This window comes from Magallana gigas, chromosome 7 (assembly GCF_963853765.1).
Source record: "Magallana gigas chromosome 7, xbMagGiga1.1, whole genome shotgun sequence".
Classification (NCBI taxonomy): Eukaryota; Metazoa; Mollusca; class Bivalvia; order Ostreida; family Ostreidae; genus Magallana; species Magallana gigas.
Genome location: NC_088859.1, coordinates 17,900,013 through 17,922,082, shown reverse-complemented (window position 1 = coordinate 17,922,082; position 22,070 = coordinate 17,900,013). Strand labels below are relative to the sequence as shown.

The 22,070-nt window shown below is 34.1% G+C and overlaps 1 protein-coding gene across 1 annotated transcript in view; it reads left to right on the top strand.

Moving 5' to 3' along the window:
- Positions 1 to 5,745: 5,745 nt before the first annotated feature.
- LOC105344514 (uncharacterized) overlaps positions 5,746 to 22,070 on the top strand; it is a 77,660-nt gene continuing 61,335 nt past the window's right edge. The window contains exons 1-38 of the mRNA XM_066066030.1: positions 5,746 to 5,917; positions 7,346 to 7,449; positions 7,558 to 7,850; positions 8,125 to 8,190; positions 8,496 to 8,603; positions 8,745 to 8,852; positions 8,979 to 9,092; positions 9,796 to 9,963; positions 10,184 to 10,304; positions 10,800 to 10,939; positions 11,036 to 11,230; positions 11,634 to 11,762; positions 11,921 to 12,085; positions 12,257 to 12,468; positions 12,822 to 12,951; positions 14,151 to 14,233; positions 14,363 to 14,450; positions 14,622 to 14,747; positions 14,845 to 14,924; positions 15,045 to 15,285; positions 15,543 to 15,755; positions 15,884 to 16,003; positions 16,113 to 16,274; positions 16,375 to 16,560; positions 16,660 to 16,791; positions 16,986 to 17,177; positions 17,344 to 17,475; positions 17,734 to 17,919; positions 18,131 to 18,262; positions 18,376 to 18,729; positions 18,841 to 19,035; positions 19,146 to 19,283; positions 19,444 to 19,632; positions 20,227 to 20,358; positions 20,466 to 20,657; positions 20,840 to 20,956; positions 21,395 to 21,598; positions 21,826 to 21,954. Coding sequence (XP_065922102.1) covers positions 7,374 to 7,449; positions 7,558 to 7,850; positions 8,125 to 8,190; positions 8,496 to 8,603; positions 8,745 to 8,852; positions 8,979 to 9,092; positions 9,796 to 9,963; positions 10,184 to 10,304; positions 10,800 to 10,939; positions 11,036 to 11,230; positions 11,634 to 11,762; positions 11,921 to 12,085; positions 12,257 to 12,468; positions 12,822 to 12,951; positions 14,151 to 14,233; positions 14,363 to 14,450; positions 14,622 to 14,747; positions 14,845 to 14,924; positions 15,045 to 15,285; positions 15,543 to 15,755; positions 15,884 to 16,003; positions 16,113 to 16,274; positions 16,375 to 16,560; positions 16,660 to 16,791; positions 16,986 to 17,177; positions 17,344 to 17,475; positions 17,734 to 17,919; positions 18,131 to 18,262; positions 18,376 to 18,729; positions 18,841 to 19,035; positions 19,146 to 19,283; positions 19,444 to 19,632; positions 20,227 to 20,358; positions 20,466 to 20,657; positions 20,840 to 20,956; positions 21,395 to 21,598; positions 21,826 to 21,954 — 5,748 coding nt within the window. The 5' untranslated portion in view covers positions 5,746 to 5,917; positions 7,346 to 7,373. The remainder of the gene's footprint in view (positions 5,918 to 7,345; positions 7,450 to 7,557; positions 7,851 to 8,124; positions 8,191 to 8,495; positions 8,604 to 8,744; positions 8,853 to 8,978; positions 9,093 to 9,795; positions 9,964 to 10,183; positions 10,305 to 10,799; positions 10,940 to 11,035; positions 11,231 to 11,633; positions 11,763 to 11,920; positions 12,086 to 12,256; positions 12,469 to 12,821; positions 12,952 to 14,150; positions 14,234 to 14,362; positions 14,451 to 14,621; positions 14,748 to 14,844; positions 14,925 to 15,044; positions 15,286 to 15,542; positions 15,756 to 15,883; positions 16,004 to 16,112; positions 16,275 to 16,374; positions 16,561 to 16,659; positions 16,792 to 16,985; positions 17,178 to 17,343; positions 17,476 to 17,733; positions 17,920 to 18,130; positions 18,263 to 18,375; positions 18,730 to 18,840; positions 19,036 to 19,145; positions 19,284 to 19,443; positions 19,633 to 20,226; positions 20,359 to 20,465; positions 20,658 to 20,839; positions 20,957 to 21,394; positions 21,599 to 21,825; positions 21,955 to 22,070) is intronic.

Sequence of the window (22,070 nt, the reverse complement as noted above, 5' to 3'; positions counted from 1 at the left end):
AACTTAAATAAACAAGCTTTGACTTTTTTCTCAACAAATGGTTTTAGAGTGGACATATATGACCTTTTTAGATTTTTTTCAGATTTCTAAATCTAAAATTTAAGTCTGTAAGTGTAAGTTCTAAGTGATTAAAATAGCTCTGCCCTTGTATGATTGATTAGCATACAAAACAACATGTTGAACGTCATATGACAACAGTTTTGGTTTGTTTTGGACAGAAACAAGCCAGTTCGAGAAATGTTTACATTTTTCTTTTCAAATGTAAAAGATGGTCGCATATCCCTTTGCATGTCGATGCAAAAATAAATGACATAGTATTTCCATCAATTACTGATTAGATTTATGTTTGATATTAAATTGGCCATACCTTGGGTTATAATCAAGAATGAATAAAGGATAGGCAAGTACCAAGGACATGTTATGCTTTCCTTGAAATAAAAATATCAATGTGAAAATTTTTGATTTAATCATTTGGACCCCTACCCCACTTTTAAAAAGAATTACTTTAATTCATACTTATAAAACTGAACATATAAAAGTTTGGGATATGTATAAAGATGTCCGTCACATTCAACACATGTACAGATTGTTTTAAAAATCAACATCTATTTGTTTCTATGACGTCAATGTATGGACTGGATTTTTTTCTTGTTAAAAAAACAGATCCCATTCCGACCTATTAAAATACTCTGTTTTGAAACAAAAGTTACAACATCAATGTGCAATATTAAATCTGTAGAGAGAATACCAATAAATCTCTCATATATTTTTTTCAGATTTTTAAATCGTCAAAATGAGTCTGCAGCTCTGCAGATCTACAGCTGTTCTACGTGATGAAGGGGGATGTGCGGCTATCTTATACATTTAAGAATGAAAATGTAAACATTTCTTGAACTGGCTACTTTCTGTCCGAAACTGACAAGAACTGTTGCCAAAAGATAAAAAAGAAATAAATATGAGGTTTTACATGTTGTTTCGTATGCAAATTATGCAAACAAGAACAGATCAATGCCTTTTTAATCATTTCGACCAGCTACCGAACTGCGCAGTTGCATACTTATTTTAAAGATTTAAATATCTGGAAAAAAAATATGAAAGGGTTCCATAGGCTCATCTTTGTTTAGAAAATGATTGAATCTTGCAAATTAATTAATGCTGTAACTTTGCCTCAGAATAGGGTGCTTTATTTTCATCAGTGGGATATATTTTAGAACAAGAAAAAATCCAGAACGCTTGTGTCTATGGAGACACATTGATGTTATATTTACATTTTCACATGTCTTGCCTTTATGGTACGGCTTTTAACATCGTCGTCAGCACCCCCGTCCTTGCTGACAATGCTCCCAAGATAGGTAAATTCATCTGCTTCTCTGAGGTTCTCTCCATTTACTGGTTTGTTTTTTATTCTCATTACTTCTGTCTTTTTTATGTTTATTTTAAGGCCGATCTTTTTCTGCTTCTGCATGCGGCAAGGTGCGACAATTTCTTCGTTGACTTTGTGGGATAGCAGGTTTTTAATGCTGCTAATGATGGTGGTATTCGATAATTTTCCAATAGCTTCCAGAAGGTTGACCTAACCACGCTGTCAAAAGCCATTTCAAATTCCACAAATGTCACAAGTTGAATACAAATAAAAAATCATTATTGACACTCCTTAAACATTTCGAGACTTTTTGTTGAGTTCAAGGAATGACTTGCAGAGAAGTTGCAAAGAAGTAAAATGAAATTATGAAACATTTTTTTTTAAATGTTCTGATAATGTCGGTATGAAGCCATCTTCGCTAGCCAAGGTATTACGATCCACTCTGCTCCTCTACAACGTGAAGAGGAGCTGAGTGGATTGTTAAACCTTGGCTTACAACATGTTGTAGAGGAGCAGAGTGGATTGTAAACCCTTGGCTAGCGAAGATGTACAGTAGGAACATAAGCATAGAACTTTGTAGTTCCGTCCAGAAATTGTTCGTTCGAGAAAGCATATAAAAGTAAAAAATATTATGTACTTGGTAAAATATATATTAAATCACAACAATTCTTCAAAGCATTGAACATACCAAAAGAATTTAATTAGTTTGGTAAACCACGAGTTGTTTCCCTTGTAAAGGAAACCGGAAGTTTGATTTGTCGTCTGCAACGGACCCTCCATTAGGCCTATAGCCTTTGTCTATGTTTTCACTTAAAACTGATTTTTTGTATAGATTGGGGACATGAGATTGGGGACATGAGTAAACTTAGAATACATTCCAGATGTATGGAGACGTCCAAACAGATTCGTGTAAGATGTTAATGTTATTCATTATTTTTGTTACTAACAATGACATTTATACAGTAACGTTAGTCTATAAAAGATATTTCCGGCCCACATGCCGGCTACATGCAGATGTGTCGTCATTACATAGGAGACACGTGCAAATTGTAATGATATTAATTTGCAGTTATAAACATGTTTGTTTATAACTCTGTTCTGGGGCAACTCATACCTATAGATTTTTATAATTATAAGTGGAGAGGCAAGCTTTCCAGTCCCCCTCCTCTTCCTCATGCAGATCATGTATAGCCTATCTTATAGCATTAATAAGCACGAAGTCAATCACTTATCCGTATAATTATGTAGCAAAATTCAATGTGATTTTAAAATGTGTTTCCATCTTGATTCAGAGCTTGTTCAAAAAATTTAATATGGCTCTAAGCAAGCCTACGCGACTGTTAGGCTAAGTAATAAAGTAAAAGTGTAGTGACTTTGACAGATCAGAGGCCAAAGTTATTGTCAGATTTCTCTGTAAATCATCTTCATCTCTATAGGGCATATAGGCCCTATACATGTACCGTAGATGAACACAGTGACTACTGTAGAATTACAACTGGACCTTTTTTTTTATAATTTCAGAAACTTCCTTTAATTTTAAAATAAATATACTGTTTGAATTCTTATAGTTTTGTCTCTGAATTAAAAAAAAGTCTCTGTCGTCAGCCCCCCCCCCCCCCCGGGGGCCCCTCCCCCCCCCCCTCCTCTCTCTCTCTCTCTCTCTCTCTCTCTCTCTCTCTCTCTCTCTCTCTCTCTCTCTCTCTCATCTGTTGAACATATTATTTGAGATATGGGAGGATATGAACAGTATACACAGGAGAATTAGATTAATTCGTTTATGTATATAAAAATAAATTTGCGGTTTATTTACTCGATGATTTTAAACCAATACCGCTGAGACGTTCTCTATGTACAATGGTACTTCAGGTGACAAGTGGGCACTTTTATATGAAGAGCATTGTAAATGTTAACTGATCTTTTCCAAACAATCAGATAATTAAGTATAGTATCGTTGGTCTTTCGAGTCTGAAATATCTTCTTGGGATGATGTGCACTTTAACAATGTTAAAGGCCTAGCTAGGCGCCTCTCTCGATCCTGAGTTGTGTAACAGGACATTTCTAGAACACATATACGTCAGTAGATTTTTTAAAGGCAAACAAAACAATTATTCAGTTTAAAAACATGTACATGTACTGAAACTGAGGCAGATTTATGTCTTTAATATCAAATTTGACGCATTTACTATTAAGGTGTGTTCTGGAAAAATGGTCACTCAATCGTTAGGGGGTCACGTTATCAACATAACCACCCCCAACTTCAACTCCAACCCCAACCCCCTGCGCACACACAAACCTGCGACCGTTGTGTCTCGTGTGATTTTTATTTTATGAAATGAAAAAGTACACATCTTATTCAGGTCACTTCGGATGAGGGTTATAATTAGGGATTAGGCAGCAGGCACAGTCTATTTTAGCCCTCTCCATACATCAAGGTCAAAATGAACAAATTGAAATATTGATAACACAAGACAGACTAGAGAAAAGATACAAATCAAAATATAGGAAAAACAATATCAATATGGTACCGGTACCTAGTATATTTACTTGGTTGTTATATCAGAACTCCTTGTTATGGATATAATAAAATTGCACGATATGGATAATTAAATTGAATCCCATAAAGAATAATACATACCCTTTTCCATATCACAGCTTGTATCAGCCCGAGACTCCAATATCAGCCCGAGGGATGATATTGGTCGAGGGTTGATACAAGCTGTGATATGGAAAAGGGTATCTATTATTATATTTATTACATACTTAGTAATAAATTAAAAAAAAAAAACATTAAATTTTTTTTAAATTGATTATTCATATTATTTGAAAAAAGTCTGCACGTGTACATGTATTTGATAAAAATATGAGTTCTTCTTGTTTTAACATGAAGCTACGGAATGGAATTTCATCAGATTTTAAAAGTTGACTGCTTTAAAACATTTGCTAGCATTTGAAGTTTTCAACTGCACTTAAAAATGTCGACTGTAACTGAAAATATTTTATTTTTCGTCTGTAAACATGCAAAAATGCCGAAGCGAAAAAAGGCAGAGGAGTTCCGAAAGGGGTGTGATACGGATCCGTATCAGCCCTGGAGGGCTGATAACCTATATCAGCCCCGGAGGCCGATACGGATTTTGTGATGTCATCTGTATCACATATGCCAAAAACCTGTATTTATTACTAAGTATGTAATAAATACAGTTATTTGACGGCGATATAAATATTAAAGATATAATTAACACTAAAAACAACCATTTGCTTTTGCAAAACATAGTTTATCCGATAAAGATGGTTTCACGATTGTGAAACTATGATTAACAACTCTTAACTTTAGTTAACGAATGTAAATAATTAATTATAGTTTACAAATTTGAATCTACATGTATATGTATAATTATCAGCGAAATAGATTGTTATTTGTAGACATATAAACTTATAGATTATCCTTCGTACAATGTAAATAGATTACAACCGTTGAATATGGTTTTACAGGTGAAAACTTAAATATAACAAATCGTTAACATAGTATAGTTTACTGATCGTAAACTGTACTTAACAGTCGATAAATCTATAATTTATCAACTATAAAACTATGCTTAGCTCATTTTTTGTGAAATTGACGTAGACATGCATACATGTAACCCCAAACCCACAACTTATGACCACGGCGCACACACACATACCGGAACATTGTGTCTCTTTTAGTTTTGTGCATAATAAAAACCTCAACCCCCTTTTTTACTTTTAATTTACTGTTCTTTTCTTTAATATCATATTTCAACATTAATTTGACAACTATATAGATATAGTTATATACACCCCCCCCCCCCCAACCCCCGATTGAAATTGAATTTTAACTCAGCACTAAAAATGACCCATCACGTATACACAATGTATTTAAAAATTGTATGAATAAATTTGTATGGTCTAATTAAAAACCCGAATTTTACTTGTAAAATACAACATTTAGATCCGCCTATGAACTTGATTGAACTCTCTTACTCAAATTAAGTAATCAGTGTGATTTGTAATAATAGATAAGGGTGTTACCGATGTATCGAGCTATAATACACGAGAGTTTGTTTAAGGAACTCTTGGGGTGTACCTTTAACATACTTTCAGAAAAAAAACTAATAATATAAACTTGTTCGACAACCGGCCTCTACTCATGAATGAAAAATACGAAACTAAAGCAAAACAAAGTGATGGGGTTTACCCTTCACGTCATTGGCTGTTAAAAATAGATTCAGTTGGCGAACTTCTTTCAAAGCTTGCAGAACCGGTTTTTCAACCTACGCCTGGATTGCCATGAGTCGATCAGACTTCCAAAATAGTAGCACTGTAAAGGTATTCATATCTGGAGTCATTGAATATATTGTCATACCTGACTTCACAAGGTGTGGTAGAACATAGTCGCGGTTAGGACCATGAGTACCTACTGATATATCGCTTCAGCATCACACAGCAAGGATTGTATTATTTTCGATTAATGAATGTTTGATTTGATTAATTATTGGATCGATTGCAAACAGTTTGTAGCAGGATTTTAAAGCGCAGGTATTTGTTTTACTATATGTTTTATTTAATTTCTTATTTAAAAAAAAAAAACCGGTACGTTTGATATTGAAGGTTTTAAATAGAGTTGTGCAAGCATGTTTGAATATGTGCAGTTTCCACCCGTTTTATGTGATCGCGCCTAAAAAAAAAGTTGTTCAATTATAATAACTTTTTATGACATTATATTTTAGTTTTATTTTGTTTAAAACTGAATTGAGAGAGAAATAGTGTTATAATGTTTTTATAAACAGTTTGAGCAGGGATCCACCCTGTGCACGGTACGTAGTAAAATTAATGTGCAAACCTGTTTTGAAGGGCTTCTAGCAGTTTTAAAATTAGTGCAAAGTTTATGGTTTGATAAGAAACTGCATGTACTGTACATAAACTGATATTTCAGTTCACATGTCTGTAGATCGTGCTGTTTGTTGATTTATGTAATATCCTTATATCTTATAAAATTATTAATTGATACATAAAAGTATAAGTGATAATTAATAACTTGATTGGAATAATTCATTTTATTAGATTTCACGATTTAATAGTTTAAATGTTTTTTTTTTACTTGAAAATAAATTTATATAACTTTAAAACTCCCCTTTTTTCATCCAGTAATTGCCTTTGTAATTATAAGCCATGTAGCCGCACCTTTCAAATATACAGTGCATTTTTCAACAACAACAAAAACTTAACATGTGAAAGATTCATTTAGTTGTAACGGGCAAACTATGGAAGAACATTTTAAGGGAATACACATGCTGAAAATGTTCACATTCCTTTAAATAAACACTTATATTAAAAACAAAAATGCACAGATTTGATATCGTTTGATCAAGTAAATTTAGGGAAATTAACAGGTAATTAGCAGTGTTTTGTAATTTACAATAAATTAGAGGTGAAAATGAAAGAAAAGTTGTTTAACCAGTATTGTGTGGGTAGGGCAGGTAAACGGGAGTTTAAATGCTTCAGTGGTTGTGTATTGAGAACGTGTGTCATAATGGGTGGGTTGGCTTTTAAAGACTTAAGCATTTACAAATAAAAATTTGGAATAATTATTCATTTGGATGGTGGTGTTTTTATTCATTGAATTAAGCCAAGTAATGCGTATGGATGAAATTATTTTTTTGTCATTCATTACTTCTGCTATATGTTTGCAGAAGCTCTAAAGTACAAGATACTGTCAACTATTTATAGGTACAATATTCATTAAACTGTTATTTACTTGAAAACTGATTGTTCCCAATTAGAAACAAAAAAAACCCAACCCAGAATTATTAAGAATGTTTATAGACAGAATAATCTTTGTGATAATTGAATTGTTAACAGCCTTTCTCCCAATTATTTATGTTGGATTTGGATAAGGATTGGGTCATTATATTTATTAATACCTGAAAATGATGTTGAACAAATGTTGTATTTCATTTCTTTAAGAAGAGGACAGGGTTCCTCGTTTATCAGGATGTGGAACTCAAACCATTTGATGGTGCTTTTACTACTGGTGGTGCTAACAACACACACAGTGAAATCCCAAGAGCGTAAGAATATTCAAGTTTTTATTTCGTCGATATTTTCTATCAGTTATATAGTTCTAAATCAATAGCTGTGAAAATGTCATGGAGGTTCTGATGTAATTTGATTTGCAGCATGTACCAGAAGCGCTGGCTTCACGGACCCGAACATTGCTGGTGCAGTGTATGAATCCAGTGTATTAGAATTTGACCCGAATTCGGCTCTCTACAGAACGGACACTACAATCGAAGGAATCAATGGAGGAACTGTTACTGGCTCGGGAGTTACTCTAACTATCGCCCGTACACAGGCCACACCAAGTTCAGTGAATTTAAATGATCTGATTGAACTGGTAACAGAGATTGTGCCTAGTTCGCCCTTCGGAAGGCGGACTTACATTCGATTAAAGAAAGAAATCGACAGAGATGTAAGTTTTAAATATTTATTTAGAAGCAGTGAATTCTTTATTGATACTCTCTGTTCTTACAATTGGCTACTTACTATTGGCTACAATTGTGAAAAAAATGGTAAGCTCTCATAATGAATTCATTTCCTGGTACAAACCGTATACTATCATCATATCTGTGTCAGATAATGATGCTTATATTGACCCACCACATGCATTATGAAGGGTCAAGTTTAAGGAGTTTGAGATACATGTATTATTGTATTTTGTCATGTAAAATATGGTACATTTCCAGGGAACTTCATTCACAGCCGTTGATGACCTGGACACAATTGAATTTGAAATATCGTGTGTGTCCCTGGTAAGTACTTTTCTAGCTTTAAACTATTTGGTGTCTTATTAGTATTGAAATGAATGCAATTCTGAAAATATAATGGCAGGTGTAAAGAGTTCTTTGCAGTACGTTGCTTGAGCATGTGTTATGTATAAACTACCAGATAAGGGAAATGAAGTTCAGTTTTATATATATAGATACAAATGATGGATTAACACTTAAGTCAAATGACTTATATATAATGTATTCCATTCTTTATAAAAATTATGTAACATTTATAATTTTTCTATGAGGAACGAACAGTTTCATCTTGCACATTCATTGAATTACAGAAAAGTCCCACAGAAACCAAGTATTTCCTTGTGCAACTGGAGATTCGAGACATCAACGATAATCCGCCCATTTTTGTTAATGCTCCGTACACAGCTTCAGTTGATGAGGTCAGATATGGTTGTGATTAATCAACTGACATTAAATACATTTTTTTTTTCTGTTCAAAGAAATCATATTTTTCATCCGTCAGTATTTTTGTTGTTTCACTTTGTATAAATTTGAATTTAATGGTAATTTTAAAAATACAGTCAGCTCCGGTTGGAACCACAGTGTATTCTGGGATATCAGCAACAGATTTGGATGCTGGATCAAACAAAGAGATAGAATTTGCCATAGTTGCTGGAGATGGTAGTATTGTAAGTAATCATACTTTTTCACAATGTAGGATTTCAACATGCTTCAAGTGTTTTATGTAAACATGTTATAAGCAGTGGTATTTGTTGGGAAATAGTCAGAATATAATTTTTCTGTTTGATTTTCAGAATGATGGTTCCACCAGATTTCTACTCCCCATAACATCACGAGGAGAAATCGTTGTCAGACAACCATTAGATTTTGAGTCTGTTCAGTCATATACTCTTACAATATCTGCAACTGTAAGTATAATCATTATTCTTGTCAGTCTTTAATTGATGTTTATAATTGAAAATATGTTAAGATATTTTAAACTGTATTCTTCACTAAAGATTATTTTTTTTAATGAAAGAGAAGGTTGTTCTATTAGTTTTTTAGCCGGGCTCTGCTGAAAGCAGAGTCCTGGCTATAGGCAGGCAAATCGCCAATGTTACTATAAATAGCACAAGTAAACAAAAAACCAAACAGCGTCAAGGTAAAGCTTCCGCTATACCAAATAGTTACACAAAGAGCCACGTTTTGTCAAAAGTGTTGGCATTTTCAGTCTTTACTACACAATATGCATAAAAACACACCAAAAGAGCCCGGCTTTCAGTACTTCAGTACTTTGATTTCTAATTGATAGAGTCAATTTTCTAAATCTTTTAAACTTTCAAATTTAACTTGATTGAAGCATATGATAAGATCGTTATGCTCTATATATATATTATATATTGATGTATCTTTAGACATCTTTTTGTTTTAGTTTTACACTATCAATATTAGCTTCAGAGGGATTTTCTTAAAAGTGTTTTGACACATACACTTTTTAAGTTTGCAAGTCATGAACCAATGTAAATCATAAAGATTTATTACAATGACAAGAAATACCTACCGGTAACTAAATTATGTACAACTGTTTAATCGTTAGAACAAAATAGAATAATTGTGATTCATTTTATTAAGGACAAAGCCAGTAATCCTGCCGACAGAAGACAAGCTACCACCACCATAACAATTAGTGTCAATGATGTTGATGATCTGGGACCCAAGTTTGTGTATGCCGGGTGTGTTGAGGTTGACAATGTCTGTTTTAACCCAACTTATTCAACTAGTGTGACATCTGGATCAACAGTAAGTTTTTTTGTTTATTTCAGTGAAAACTTAATTATCAAGATTTACATTTTAACTAAGAAGTCTAGATCTATTAACTCTTTTAGCAAGTTGTCTCTTCCTCTTATATTGAAGCAATTTAATCTGTGTATCAATGCAACAGGACGACTCCATCTAATTAAAATTAGAACTTTCATCTGCCCCCCGGTTTTGATATGTCCATTTGTTTCTATTTTATCAGGGTAGTACACTTGTATTTAATCCTGTACCACCAAATTCTGGTAATCCAAATGCTGTTGTGAATATTGTGGCAGAGGACAGGGATACTCTCAATGCACCTATCAACTTTGCTATACAACAAAGTAAGTACATGTACACAGAAAGAAAAAAAGGGGAATGTTTTCACACATGCACTAATGAATTGTATGTTGTTAGTTATTTTATTCCAAAAATTTTACCCATGGTGTCTTTCTTTGATCATAGTATTTCAAGGAAGTCTGTTCAGTGCATGGAAACATTCAGAACCTCTGTTGAATTGACGATGTAGAACACTTTCAAATACATGTATTGCTATTCAAATAGTCTTTTTTTAAAGATACCAAACAAGCTCAGCTGATAAACATGCTCATTCTGAATATTTGTATAGCTAGTATATATAGCTGGTATAACCACTTCAATAAACCCTACTCTTGCCCTCAAATACCTACTTCTCTAAGTCTTGTAATGTTTTTGCATTTTTCATAAAACAGGATCAACTAATACATGTATAACTATTAATAGTTATCTAGAAGTGTACAGACTTTTAACTCAATGAAAGAAAAATGAAATATTCACCAATATTCTTTATTTGACCACAGCTCTTCCAACTGGCTACCAGAATAGGTTCCAGGTTACCACTCAACAAGTGTCAGGTTCAGCTAACCAGTACCAAGCTATTGTAACCCAGACCAGTCCCTTGGATCGATCCCAGGTTCCTGAGCTCGAACTCTTCATTGAGGTCAGTTGTTTTTCAGTATGATGATGCTGGTTGTTTTGGAGTGCATGATTGTAGAATTAAATCATAAATGATGTTTCCATTTTAATCCTACTGTAGGCTCGAGAAACTCAGACTAACGGATATTCCAACAGAGCGACAATAAAGATGACTATTGCTGCAGCCAATAACAATAACCCAGTGCTCACTGTGCCATTCCAAGGATTCATCTATGAAAATTCTCCCGTCGGAACAATACCAAGAAATAGTGACGGATCTAATCTGTTGAAAATCTCAGTCACTGATCCAGATCTGGTATGTTTTGTTTTAAGGAATCCCCAGAAGTTAATGTGTTAAAGATAAAGGATCTGTTGTGTAAATTGTGATATCAATTTTCTGTTGACTGGAATACAAACAATTTTTTGTATGCCTATATTGAATAGAGTTTATGATAATTGACTTTGAGAGTAAATGACAATTGCAACAAGTATATGGTCTTGATTTGACTTTAAACAAACAACTTCAGTGTACTGGTATTAATTTGGCTTCTGCACGAGTGCCATATTTGCTCTTTGATTTTTTTACAACTCTGGTAATGTAATTAAATTGGTATTTTTGTTAAAATACATATTGTGTGAGAAGATTAATGCATTATTGTTGATCATACAAAATTTTATCTTAAATATTAGTGCTTTTATGTCCCTTGTATCTATTTAAGATATCTGGTGAGATTGGAACATACTCCTACACAGTTAGTGGAACGTCGCTGTTTCGAGTTAACAGTGAAGGATATGTGGAAGCTGCAGCATCTATTAACTATGAAACTAATCCAGTTGTCACTTTTACGGTAAGTTATAAGAATTTGTTACAGCACTAAGTGAAGATCGTTCATTTACAAAATGATACATTTTGATGAATTAGATTTGTATCTTAACTTGACATGGTAAATTATCAAAGTATGATTTTCTTTCAATATATAATCTATTTCCTCCACTTACTACACAGGTGACAGGAACTGAAGTAGGAACACAGAACCCAAGAAGTGGAAGTGTACAAGTCACTGTCAATGTCAGAGATCTGAATGACAATTCTCCCGTGTTTGAGGCACCAAGGTATACCGACACAATCGTTGAAGGGGACTACACTACCAGCAACCAAGTTCTTTTGGATGTAAGTTCAAATCGGTGAAATAAAGATAACCCCTTCAGATATTGAACAATTTGTATATTATTAAAAGCATGTACACATTAATAGCAAGCAATGAAAATTTCAGTTTGTGCTGACAATTGGATATTATTTAAAACTTTTTTCTTTTGTAATACAATTTTTTAATATTTAAAGGTCAAAGCTTCAGATGACGATAGTGGTGCCTTTGGTGATATTGCATATACCATACAAAGTGTTTCCAACAATGGGGCTTCCAAGTTCACCATTCAGCCAAGCTCACAACAAGGACAGGCCACAATCAGCTGTGTGGGGGCTGTTGCAGAAGGGGAAATCTATGTCATTATGGTCCAAGCAACAGATCAAGGACAGCCTATTGCAGAAAGAAGGTGAGTTCAAAGTGGAAATTTAAGCATTTGTTTTTTCAAAGCATATTTGTATATATTAAGGTACAAGATAAAAAGAGGAAAAGATGGCCTAACTGCTATTTCAGAGGACAAAGTTAAACATTATTTTTGACTTTATTTTCCTTTACTGACTCTTTACCCTTGCCCTGGTTCCCATACTCACCAACCACCATGCTCCATTTTCCTATTCCAGTTCTTCTTGAGATAATTGTCACTGTAGACATATAAATCGCTTGCATTAACAGTAATAGCACAAAATGATGATAAAGTACAATATAATGAATGCAAAAATGTGCTATCACAAAGTTTGATATTTTGTATGTATGTGATTTTAGGAGTACCTCAGTACCTGTAGAAGTGACCGTGACCCCATTGGGAACACGTCCTCCTGTCATTGATGCTGCCGCCTTTACAATCTCTGTCAGTGAGGCAGTACCAATAGCCTCTTCTTTGTGGACAGTTCCAGTATGTCTAATATTACATATATCACACAAAATATTTTCTAATTCAATTACAATACTAATACATTTACCTCTGTGGTTTTTTCATATTACCTTTAATACTGTTTTTTTAACATGGAATTCTGACTTCAATTGTAAAAATCATAACAATGCTACATATCGCCAGTAATTGTTAACATATACTAATGTTATCTATAGTTACTGTAAATTCTAATTAAACGCGAAGAATTAATATCCACGAAAAACCACGAGAAGCCTGTCTCGCGAATTTTAAAATCTCGCTTTTAATTTTCGAACATATGTAAACTACATTAAACTATGATAAAATTTTGGCATTCGTGATTTAATGGTTTCGCCATTTGATGGTAAACCATTGAATCCCGGAATTAGGTACTCGCGTAAAATAAGGAATCTACAGTATGTACTTGTGTTCTGGGTTGTGGGTTTGCATATACATTGTAAATAAAGTAATGTAAAACTAATCTCTAGAAAAATTATAGATCATGGAGATAGTCAAACTAAGTTGTCCATTTTAGCGCAGATTGTTTGTGTCACTTGTAACATTTACCTTTAACATTATCACTGGAGCCACACAATGGTGTGCATCTATAGCGAGAATGATTTAATGTTGGTAGTTATTTACATGTACATTCCTAGTTTAACATGCATGACTTCATTCATACAGGTTCGTGGATGGTCGGTAAGGACATTGGGCAGTTCAAATTCTCAAAATGAGACACTGGCTTTTTCATTACCAGCTATAGTCCTATTATATGTACTTCACAATGGCATACAGATTTAGCTACATTTCATAGAATTATGATTGTACACCATTAAGAAAGTCTTCTAGCAAATACTATTAATTAAAAGTTAAATTTACCAAGTCTCTTTAAAAAGTAGGCTTTCTCTTATCATTATAGATGCATACATATATTTCTGGTAGATCTATTATTGCAACAAAAGTTTAAGATCGCAAAAAATCTTTAAAAAACTGTTTTAAAGCCAAACTTCTTTAGAATGCTTTATTTAGTCTTCTTTGCACACAATATTACCGGGTAAGCTTTTATTGCTGTATCTCTTCAACTTTGAAGGTAGATCCTTTGGGAGGAATTTATATATCAAATCTCTTTCTTAGCAGATTAACTTTAAATGATTTGATTTTATATTAAAAAATGTACATGCAAATCAATTTTTCTTTGACAGGCCAGAGATCCAGAGGGCCTACCTCTAACCTTTACAATAACTGCTGGAAATGTTAACAGTGATTTCATAATCAATTCAACAACGTAAGTCTATTTTGTACATGATACAAATTTAAGATCAATGATGCTTATGATTTCTACAGCTTAATGAATATCATCTGCGTGTATATGTAGATAATGTGTAAACATTTGAAATGATGCTTGGTATTTTAGAGGTGAACTAAGAACAGCAAGACGTTTGAATAGGGAAGCAACACCTCAATATACGCTAAATATTCAAGTTCAGGATCAATCAGGATTGGTATGAAAAAAACATATTTTTTATTCATTAATTTTTTTTCATTTCATTTCCTCAAAACTGTTCAATGCATTCATTTTGATTCATAAGATAAAAGAAAAATCAGTGTCAAAGAGATTTTCCAGTTCATAAAACATCAAAGTTGATGGAATCGAATTGCTTTCTTCCTTGTAGACTGCACAGACAACACTTACAATTATTGTACAAGATGTCAACGATAACAACCCTGTTTTTATACCAACGTCCTACACGTTTAGTGTGTTTGAGGGCAGAACAAATGAACCTGTAGGAACTGTTACGGTATGATATGATTAATATAAGTATCTAAATAGAAGTTCAATATTTTGATTCATGACTTTTTAACAATTTTTATATACTCTCCTTTTTTTTACCTTAGGCAACAGATGCAGACACAGGAGCTAATGCCCTTGTAAATTATCAGATATCACCATATTCATCAACTGACTCTGCAAATTTGTAAGTACATGTAAAGGTTTTCTTCAGCACTGCTGCGCTAATATTTGAATCTTTGTAACTGTCATCCTTTATCAAATTCTGTGGTTTTAAATTCAATAATGACATCTGATATCGCACCAGATTTTTCATCACTTCGACTGGAGCCATTACAACAGCGACGGCATTGGACTATGAAGTTAAACAAAGACACGTCATTCTGGTGCTGGGCACCGATGGAGGTGTTAGCAGCAGGACAGGAACAGCCACTGTCACCATCAATGTTCAGGATGTGCAGGACGTTATTCCTTTGTTTACAGAGACCAACATAGAACGCTCTATTCCAGAGAGACAGCCAACTGGGACATCTGTGGCTCAAGTCTTGGTATGTATTACTGTATTAATTTTTTTGGCTATCACCATATTTGATCAAATTTGTTAACCATGAATTAAGATTCATATTATGCTATAAATTGTTCAAATTTTATTTTTTAATTAGATTTTGTTTTAAAGTCTGCATTATCTCAACCATAGAATAAATGTGAAATTTGTGAATGTGTATATTTAGTAATACAGAAAATGTCTGTAAATGGTTTTGACATGCATGTATTGCAAAATCATGATGATATTTTGTTTGTTCAGGCCATAGATCAGGACACAGTTGATAGCATCACTTACAAATTCAGTACAGGAGATTTCACTGTTTTCAATATAAACTCAAACAGTGGCGTTATTACAAACAACCAGCTTCTGCAATATGAGACAAGGAGCCGCTACGTGTTCACAGTGACAACAGCCGAGGGAGAGTCATCTAATGCTCTCTCTGCAACAGCAACAGTCACTATCAACATACAGGTAAGTATTTTTACTAACCTTAATTGTGGATGAGGTAAACAAATGCCTTTAAACAGGTAATATAAATTTAAAAATTTGTAGAATGGTCAAACTTTTTGTGTGGATTGATGATGTGGTTTTTTTCTCAGGACATCAACAATTACCCTCCAGTGATTCAGGCTGTGCCATCCAATTTGCAATTCCTGGAGAACATCCCGGTGGGAACGGAGCTTTTGTCCAGTATCACTGTGACAGATGCTGATGCTCAGGTAAGTTCAGAGAGTAATAACATAATATATTGATTTTTGTTCATTGATCATTACTTTATGGGTTTAATCATTTGTTTATTTCATTGCATTTTTTTTCCTTAAAATACAGAATACTGCCAACAGTCGGGTAACATTCAGAATTACCTCGGTAACTTCTAGTGCAACAGTTCAAAACCCGAACTTACAACAGTGGTTCTACATCAACCCTGAAACTGGAAATATAACCCTTGCGAGGTCATTTCAACAAGATCCAGGGGTTACCAGTTACAATGTAAGTGTTTTGTTTGATATGAATTGAATGTCTTACAAAAAAAAGATTTCAAATTACAATTATCTTCTTAAATTACATTACATTGTTGTTTATTATACAGATTAATGTCAACGTACAAGATGGCGGAGTGCCACCTTTATCTGCCTCCACCACAGTTACAATTACAGTGATCAGAAACACTGCTCCATTTTTCCCTGCTCCCAAAACAACCACAGTCACCATTCCTAACACCCGAAACAGTGGCTCTGAAGTCATCACCTACACCGCTACAGACAATGATGCCAGGGTAAAACACTTATGATAGATTTCATTATACAATATTTTTTTATTTATAACCCTGTACTTGTTTAGGATAATAAATGTTTTGATTAATTTCTGTATCCAGCCTGAGTTTAACCAGGTGACCTACTCCATGGTAACTGACACAACAGCAGCCTCCCTGTTCAGACTGGAACCAACAAGTGGTAGGATCACTCTGATCAGCAGCCTTACAGCTGATGATGCCCCGCAGTATCTGGTATGTTGTGTTTTCAGATTCTACCTTTTAAATCTTTTGTCAAAGCTTTCTAGTTACTCTAGCATCATTGAAACATGTTTCAAACATGAACATGTATGTTTGAAATTTGATCATTTAAATTTCAGTAATGTTGAAACTAGTTATATAGATGATTGTTTACAAATAAACTGATCCATTTGTCTTTTGATTTTTAGTTGACAATCACAGCAACAGACAATGGTGGTTTGTCAGACACAGGGACAGTGACTGTGAGTGTGAGCCGCAATCTGAATGACCCTCAGTGGCTTCCCACTGGAGGACCTTATAGCGCTACAGTCAATGTGACCGAAAATAGACCAGTCTTAGAGACGGTGTACACCCTGTCTACACGAGACTTGGATATTCAGGTATTATTAGATCTAGTATGTAGAATATGACTGATTTAGGATGAATTGAATTCAGATATGCAACTTCACAGTCATAGAGGGAAGAATAATCCTGAATACTATGCAATGTATTACGGATTAATTCTAACATATTTTGTAATTGTTTTGAACAATTTTGTGATTACAGGAACCATTCAACACCAGGATCTATAGTATTTTATCAACCAGCAGTGCTGCCCAACATTTTCAAATTTCAAGTCAGGGAAATGTTCAGATTATCAGATCACTGGCCATTGACCGTGCCGTCAACCAATATGTGGTGAGTGTGATCTCCCTATATTTAGCATTTAATTAAATATTTGGTTCTATGAAAATTCAAATTCTTATTACACACTGCAAAAGACTTCTTTACCCTAAAGACCATGACAGTTTCATTTTTAAAATCTTTGCCTTATCCAAGAATAAATGTAGTATCATACGTAGAATAATTTTTAATTTTTTTTTGCATTTGTAAGCATTGCAACTGACACAATAGATAAGACAAATGATATTAACTTTTGACATTGACTATTTGTAGCTGACCATACAGCTAAGGGATGGTGGAAATAGAGTTGCTGCCCAGCAGTTTACATTGACTGTAAATGTCATCAGAAATACAAACCCACCAGTCTTCTTTGACACTTCTTATTACCAAGAAATCGAAGAAACACTGCCTGTGGGGACCAGTATTTTACGAGTGCAGGCCAGTGATCAAGATCCAGAGGTTAATATTTAAAATCTGTATGAATAATTTACAAATCAGCTGAACTAGCATGTGACGTTCATGTTGTAAAGTTATTAAACTGTAGATAAGAATTCCATTCCAAACCCTATTGTGTAGCAAATGTATATGTGACTGGATAAATAGGTATACACTTTACATGCATGATTATTGACAACTATCAGTACTCAAATATTTTTTTAAAACCTTTCAGCTTCAGTTCAGAACCATAACTTACACACTGTTAGCCAACACTGCTGGAAACAATCTGTTTTCGATGGATCAAGGAACTGGTATCATCAGAGTGAAGAGTGCATTAACTGGCGATCCTACTGTAACATTTAATGTGAGCAAAACTGATTCAAAAATAATATTTGTATCATTATGATTTACTTGATATGCTTAAGATTTCTAACATTAATTATAAATTCATAATATTTTCTAACTTCTTTTCTGCAGATGGTGGCAGTTGCTACAGATGGTGGCAGCCCATCCCAATCAGCCAACGCAATGGTAACAATCAAAGTCAATCGCAATCGCAACACTCCAGTGTGGAATTCTCTTAATTACCAGGCCACCATTTTAGAAACCCAGACTGTGGCGTTACCTTTAACCCTGAGTCCCACAGGTCTCTCTGCTTCAGACAGTGATGCTCAGCCACCCAACAATGTGGTCAATTACCGCTTGACAGCTGTTGTTGCCAGGAGTGGGTCTACTGTCTATGCCAATGAGCAAGGCAACTTTGCTGTCAGTAACACTGGGCAGGTGACAGTGAGAAGTCCTTTAAATGGGCTCACTGCCACGGAGTATTTGGTATGTTAATTGACATTAGTTACATGTACCATCCTGTAATGAATGAATTACTATTTATAAAAGCAACTGATTGAGAAGTTTGGTGTTGACTTTTTAAATTCTTTTAAACAGCTGTATGTGGAAGCTTATGATTTGGGAGATCCCTCCAGAGTTAGTTCTAGTAACGCTACTGTCACCATCAATGTACAAAGGAATAGAGCACCTGTTTTTGTGCAAACATCTTATACCTTCGAAATGAATGAAGTTGCAACTGTTAATCCTCAGACTGTAGTCGGACAAGTTTTGGCCAATGACCCAGATAATGGAGTAAGTATTGATAAAATACAGACCAAACAGTGATCAGTGTTTGAGTAAAAATTGTTAGTGACGTTGTAATGATAGAACCTGAATTTAATAAAAATTTTCGTGTTTTACAGATCCCAGAGTTTAATACACTTTCTTATGCCATTGAAAATATTGGTATCGGATCGCCAAATGCCTATCTTGCTATCGATTCTAATGGTCGCATTACCTTGCAAAATATTGTTAGTAGTATACAGGACAAAGAATTCAGGGTAAGTAGCATTAACAAACAAAATGCAAACTAAGAAATGGGAATACTTGGAGTAAAATAAAGGACTTGGCCTTCTTTACCAATTGATTTTTATACATTTTTGAAAAATCATTAGGGGTATGACAAGGTTTGACTGTTGGATTATTTTCATTTTTTTTTAGTTTTTGGTGCGTGTCTCAGACAATGGAGTACCATCATTATCTGATGAGGCTGTGGTCACTGTAAACATCAAAAGAAACTTGTGGACCCCTGCCTTCAGTCCACTGAATTATGCTGTCACTATTCAGGAAACACTTCCGGTGGGATCAGAAATTGGAGTAACTGTTGCAGCAACAGATCAAGATCTAAGTGTTAGTAAAATTGCAACTTTTTATTTGTTTACTGTTAGTATTAAAATAAATGTGATGATTTGATATAAATTATTATGTACTAATTTTGTTTACCTTCTTATATTTACATTTTCCTGTGTCTTTGCCTGTGATAATACTACGTATCGATTTTGTACTATATAACTCATAAAGCCAAATTGAGGCGCCAGCGGGGTTTGCTTATTTATATTTAAATGTTTAATCGTAAGATGGTTAAAATTATATAAATATAAGTAATAAGGAATCATTCTTTGAATATTATGAGGTAATAATTTCGGTCGGGGCGTGATCAAATCTATCATAAAGCCCTTCGGGCTTTATTGGATTTGATCACGCCCCGACCAAAATTATCACCTCATAATACTCAAAGAATGATTCCTTATTCCTTATATAAAGCAACTAACCTATGTGATTTACTCTTGTTGAGAAACATTTTCAGAAAGATCTTATTTTGTTCACTTAAGGAGTCTGTTAAGGTGTATGTACATGTACATGTAAAAAAAAAAATGTGCCAGTACATTTAATGGTAAAGCCTTCAACTTTTCTCTATTAATGACATGGAGATTTTGTTTTCAGGCACCAAATAATCAAGTCGTGTATTCAGCTAATGGAGACCAGAGTGCCATTCAGTACTTTGATATAGATGAAACGTCTGGGAAAGTCTTGGTTAAACAACCTTTGTATACAGGGACTTCTTCTCAATACATTGTAAGAATCTTATTTTAAAACTCAAGACACTTGAATGAACCATTTGTTGTAATTATGTAAAATGGACATTGCATTATACTTAATGTGGCTCATATTATCTTTTTCAGCTGACTGTTAGAGTAGCTGATAAAGCAACACCACCGCTGGAATCTCAGCAAACCGCCTCGGTGACCATAACTGTCGAGCGAAACCAGTTTCCTCCAGTTTTCCGGAATCTGCCCACAACTCGATCTCTTCCTCGCACTGCAGGATTTGGTTTCAATGTCTACACTGTCTTTGCTAATGATAGCGATATTAGGGTAAATCTTTTATTTCTCAACCATATACATGTATTACATAATTCAAAAGTATGTATTATTGCATATGCATCGAGCAAATTACTTGCATAAGCGAGGGAGAAACATCATTTGAATTTACTTGCATAAGCGAGGGAGAAACATCATTTGAATACATGTATAATATCTATTGTTATCGGTTTCAGTCTCCCTTTAATGTTGTCTCCTACTCCCTTGTGTCTGGAACAAACCAGTTCCAAATTGATCAAACAACGGGCCAGATAACTTTACAGACAAACTCTCTCACGCAAGCGGAGTATGTTGTGAGTATTAGCATCTTATGTTCTTGTCTATATTAACATATATACAATATATATTAATTTTATTGCATGAAAATTCATTAATTCCTTTTTTGGGGGGGTGGGTAAGGGGGTTGCTGACAAATTTTTATAGTGCAAGTATGAAAACGTGTATAATTAATGTTTCATATTTTATACAACACTGAACGTACAAAATGATGAAAATAAATAAAAGAAAATTGTTATTTCTAGTTTTGCAAAACTTTTATCTCAAGGGAAAAAAAATATGCAATAAATGAGATGGTATTTAAATGAAATATTTACAATAAGTGGACAAGGCAGGCAGTACTTTGTGTGTCTGAAGCGATACTTTACAGACACAAACAAATAGTAAGTTCAAATGATCTGCAACTATGTTTAAAATATCGAATTTGATATTGGTGGCTTTACAATTACTTGCAGTTGACTGTTGAAGCCAGAGATGGAGCAGACATTCCAAGGAGAAGCTACTCCACACTGACTCTCACAGTAGACAGTAACTTGGAGAAACCTGCCTGGGTCAACCCTGGAGCATCCTCGTCATACGAAGCCACTGCCACAATATACGAGACACATGATTATGTTACATCGGTGTTTTCATTCTCAGCTAATGATTTAGACAGTGTGGTAAGATATCTATCAATTATTTACATTGGAATGATGTATCAGATCAAGTTAGCATCCAGTAAATAACATGTTCATGTTTAAAAAAAAAAAAAATACAGAATTTATCTATTAGCATTCATTTTTACTGATTTAAGAAGAATTTGGTTCTTCAAGAGGATATTCCTATGAATAAATACATCGGGGTTAGTTTTGGGGGTCAATTGCTTATACCTGAGTTTCTTTGACAGAGCCCATACAACACAGTCCGATATGTTGTGGAAGGGAATGGAAATGCCCCAAATTTCTTCACTGTGGCTGACAATGGACAAACATTCCTCAAAACATCTCTGCTGCAAAGAACAGAAATCCAGTTCGTGGTATGTTATTGTTTAGCTGAAAAAAATCCTGTACATATGCATAGTTAAGTAAAGACAATATGTATTAAGACATATTAATTGAAAACCATGCACAAAGAACGCTTAGTTGTCTCTGC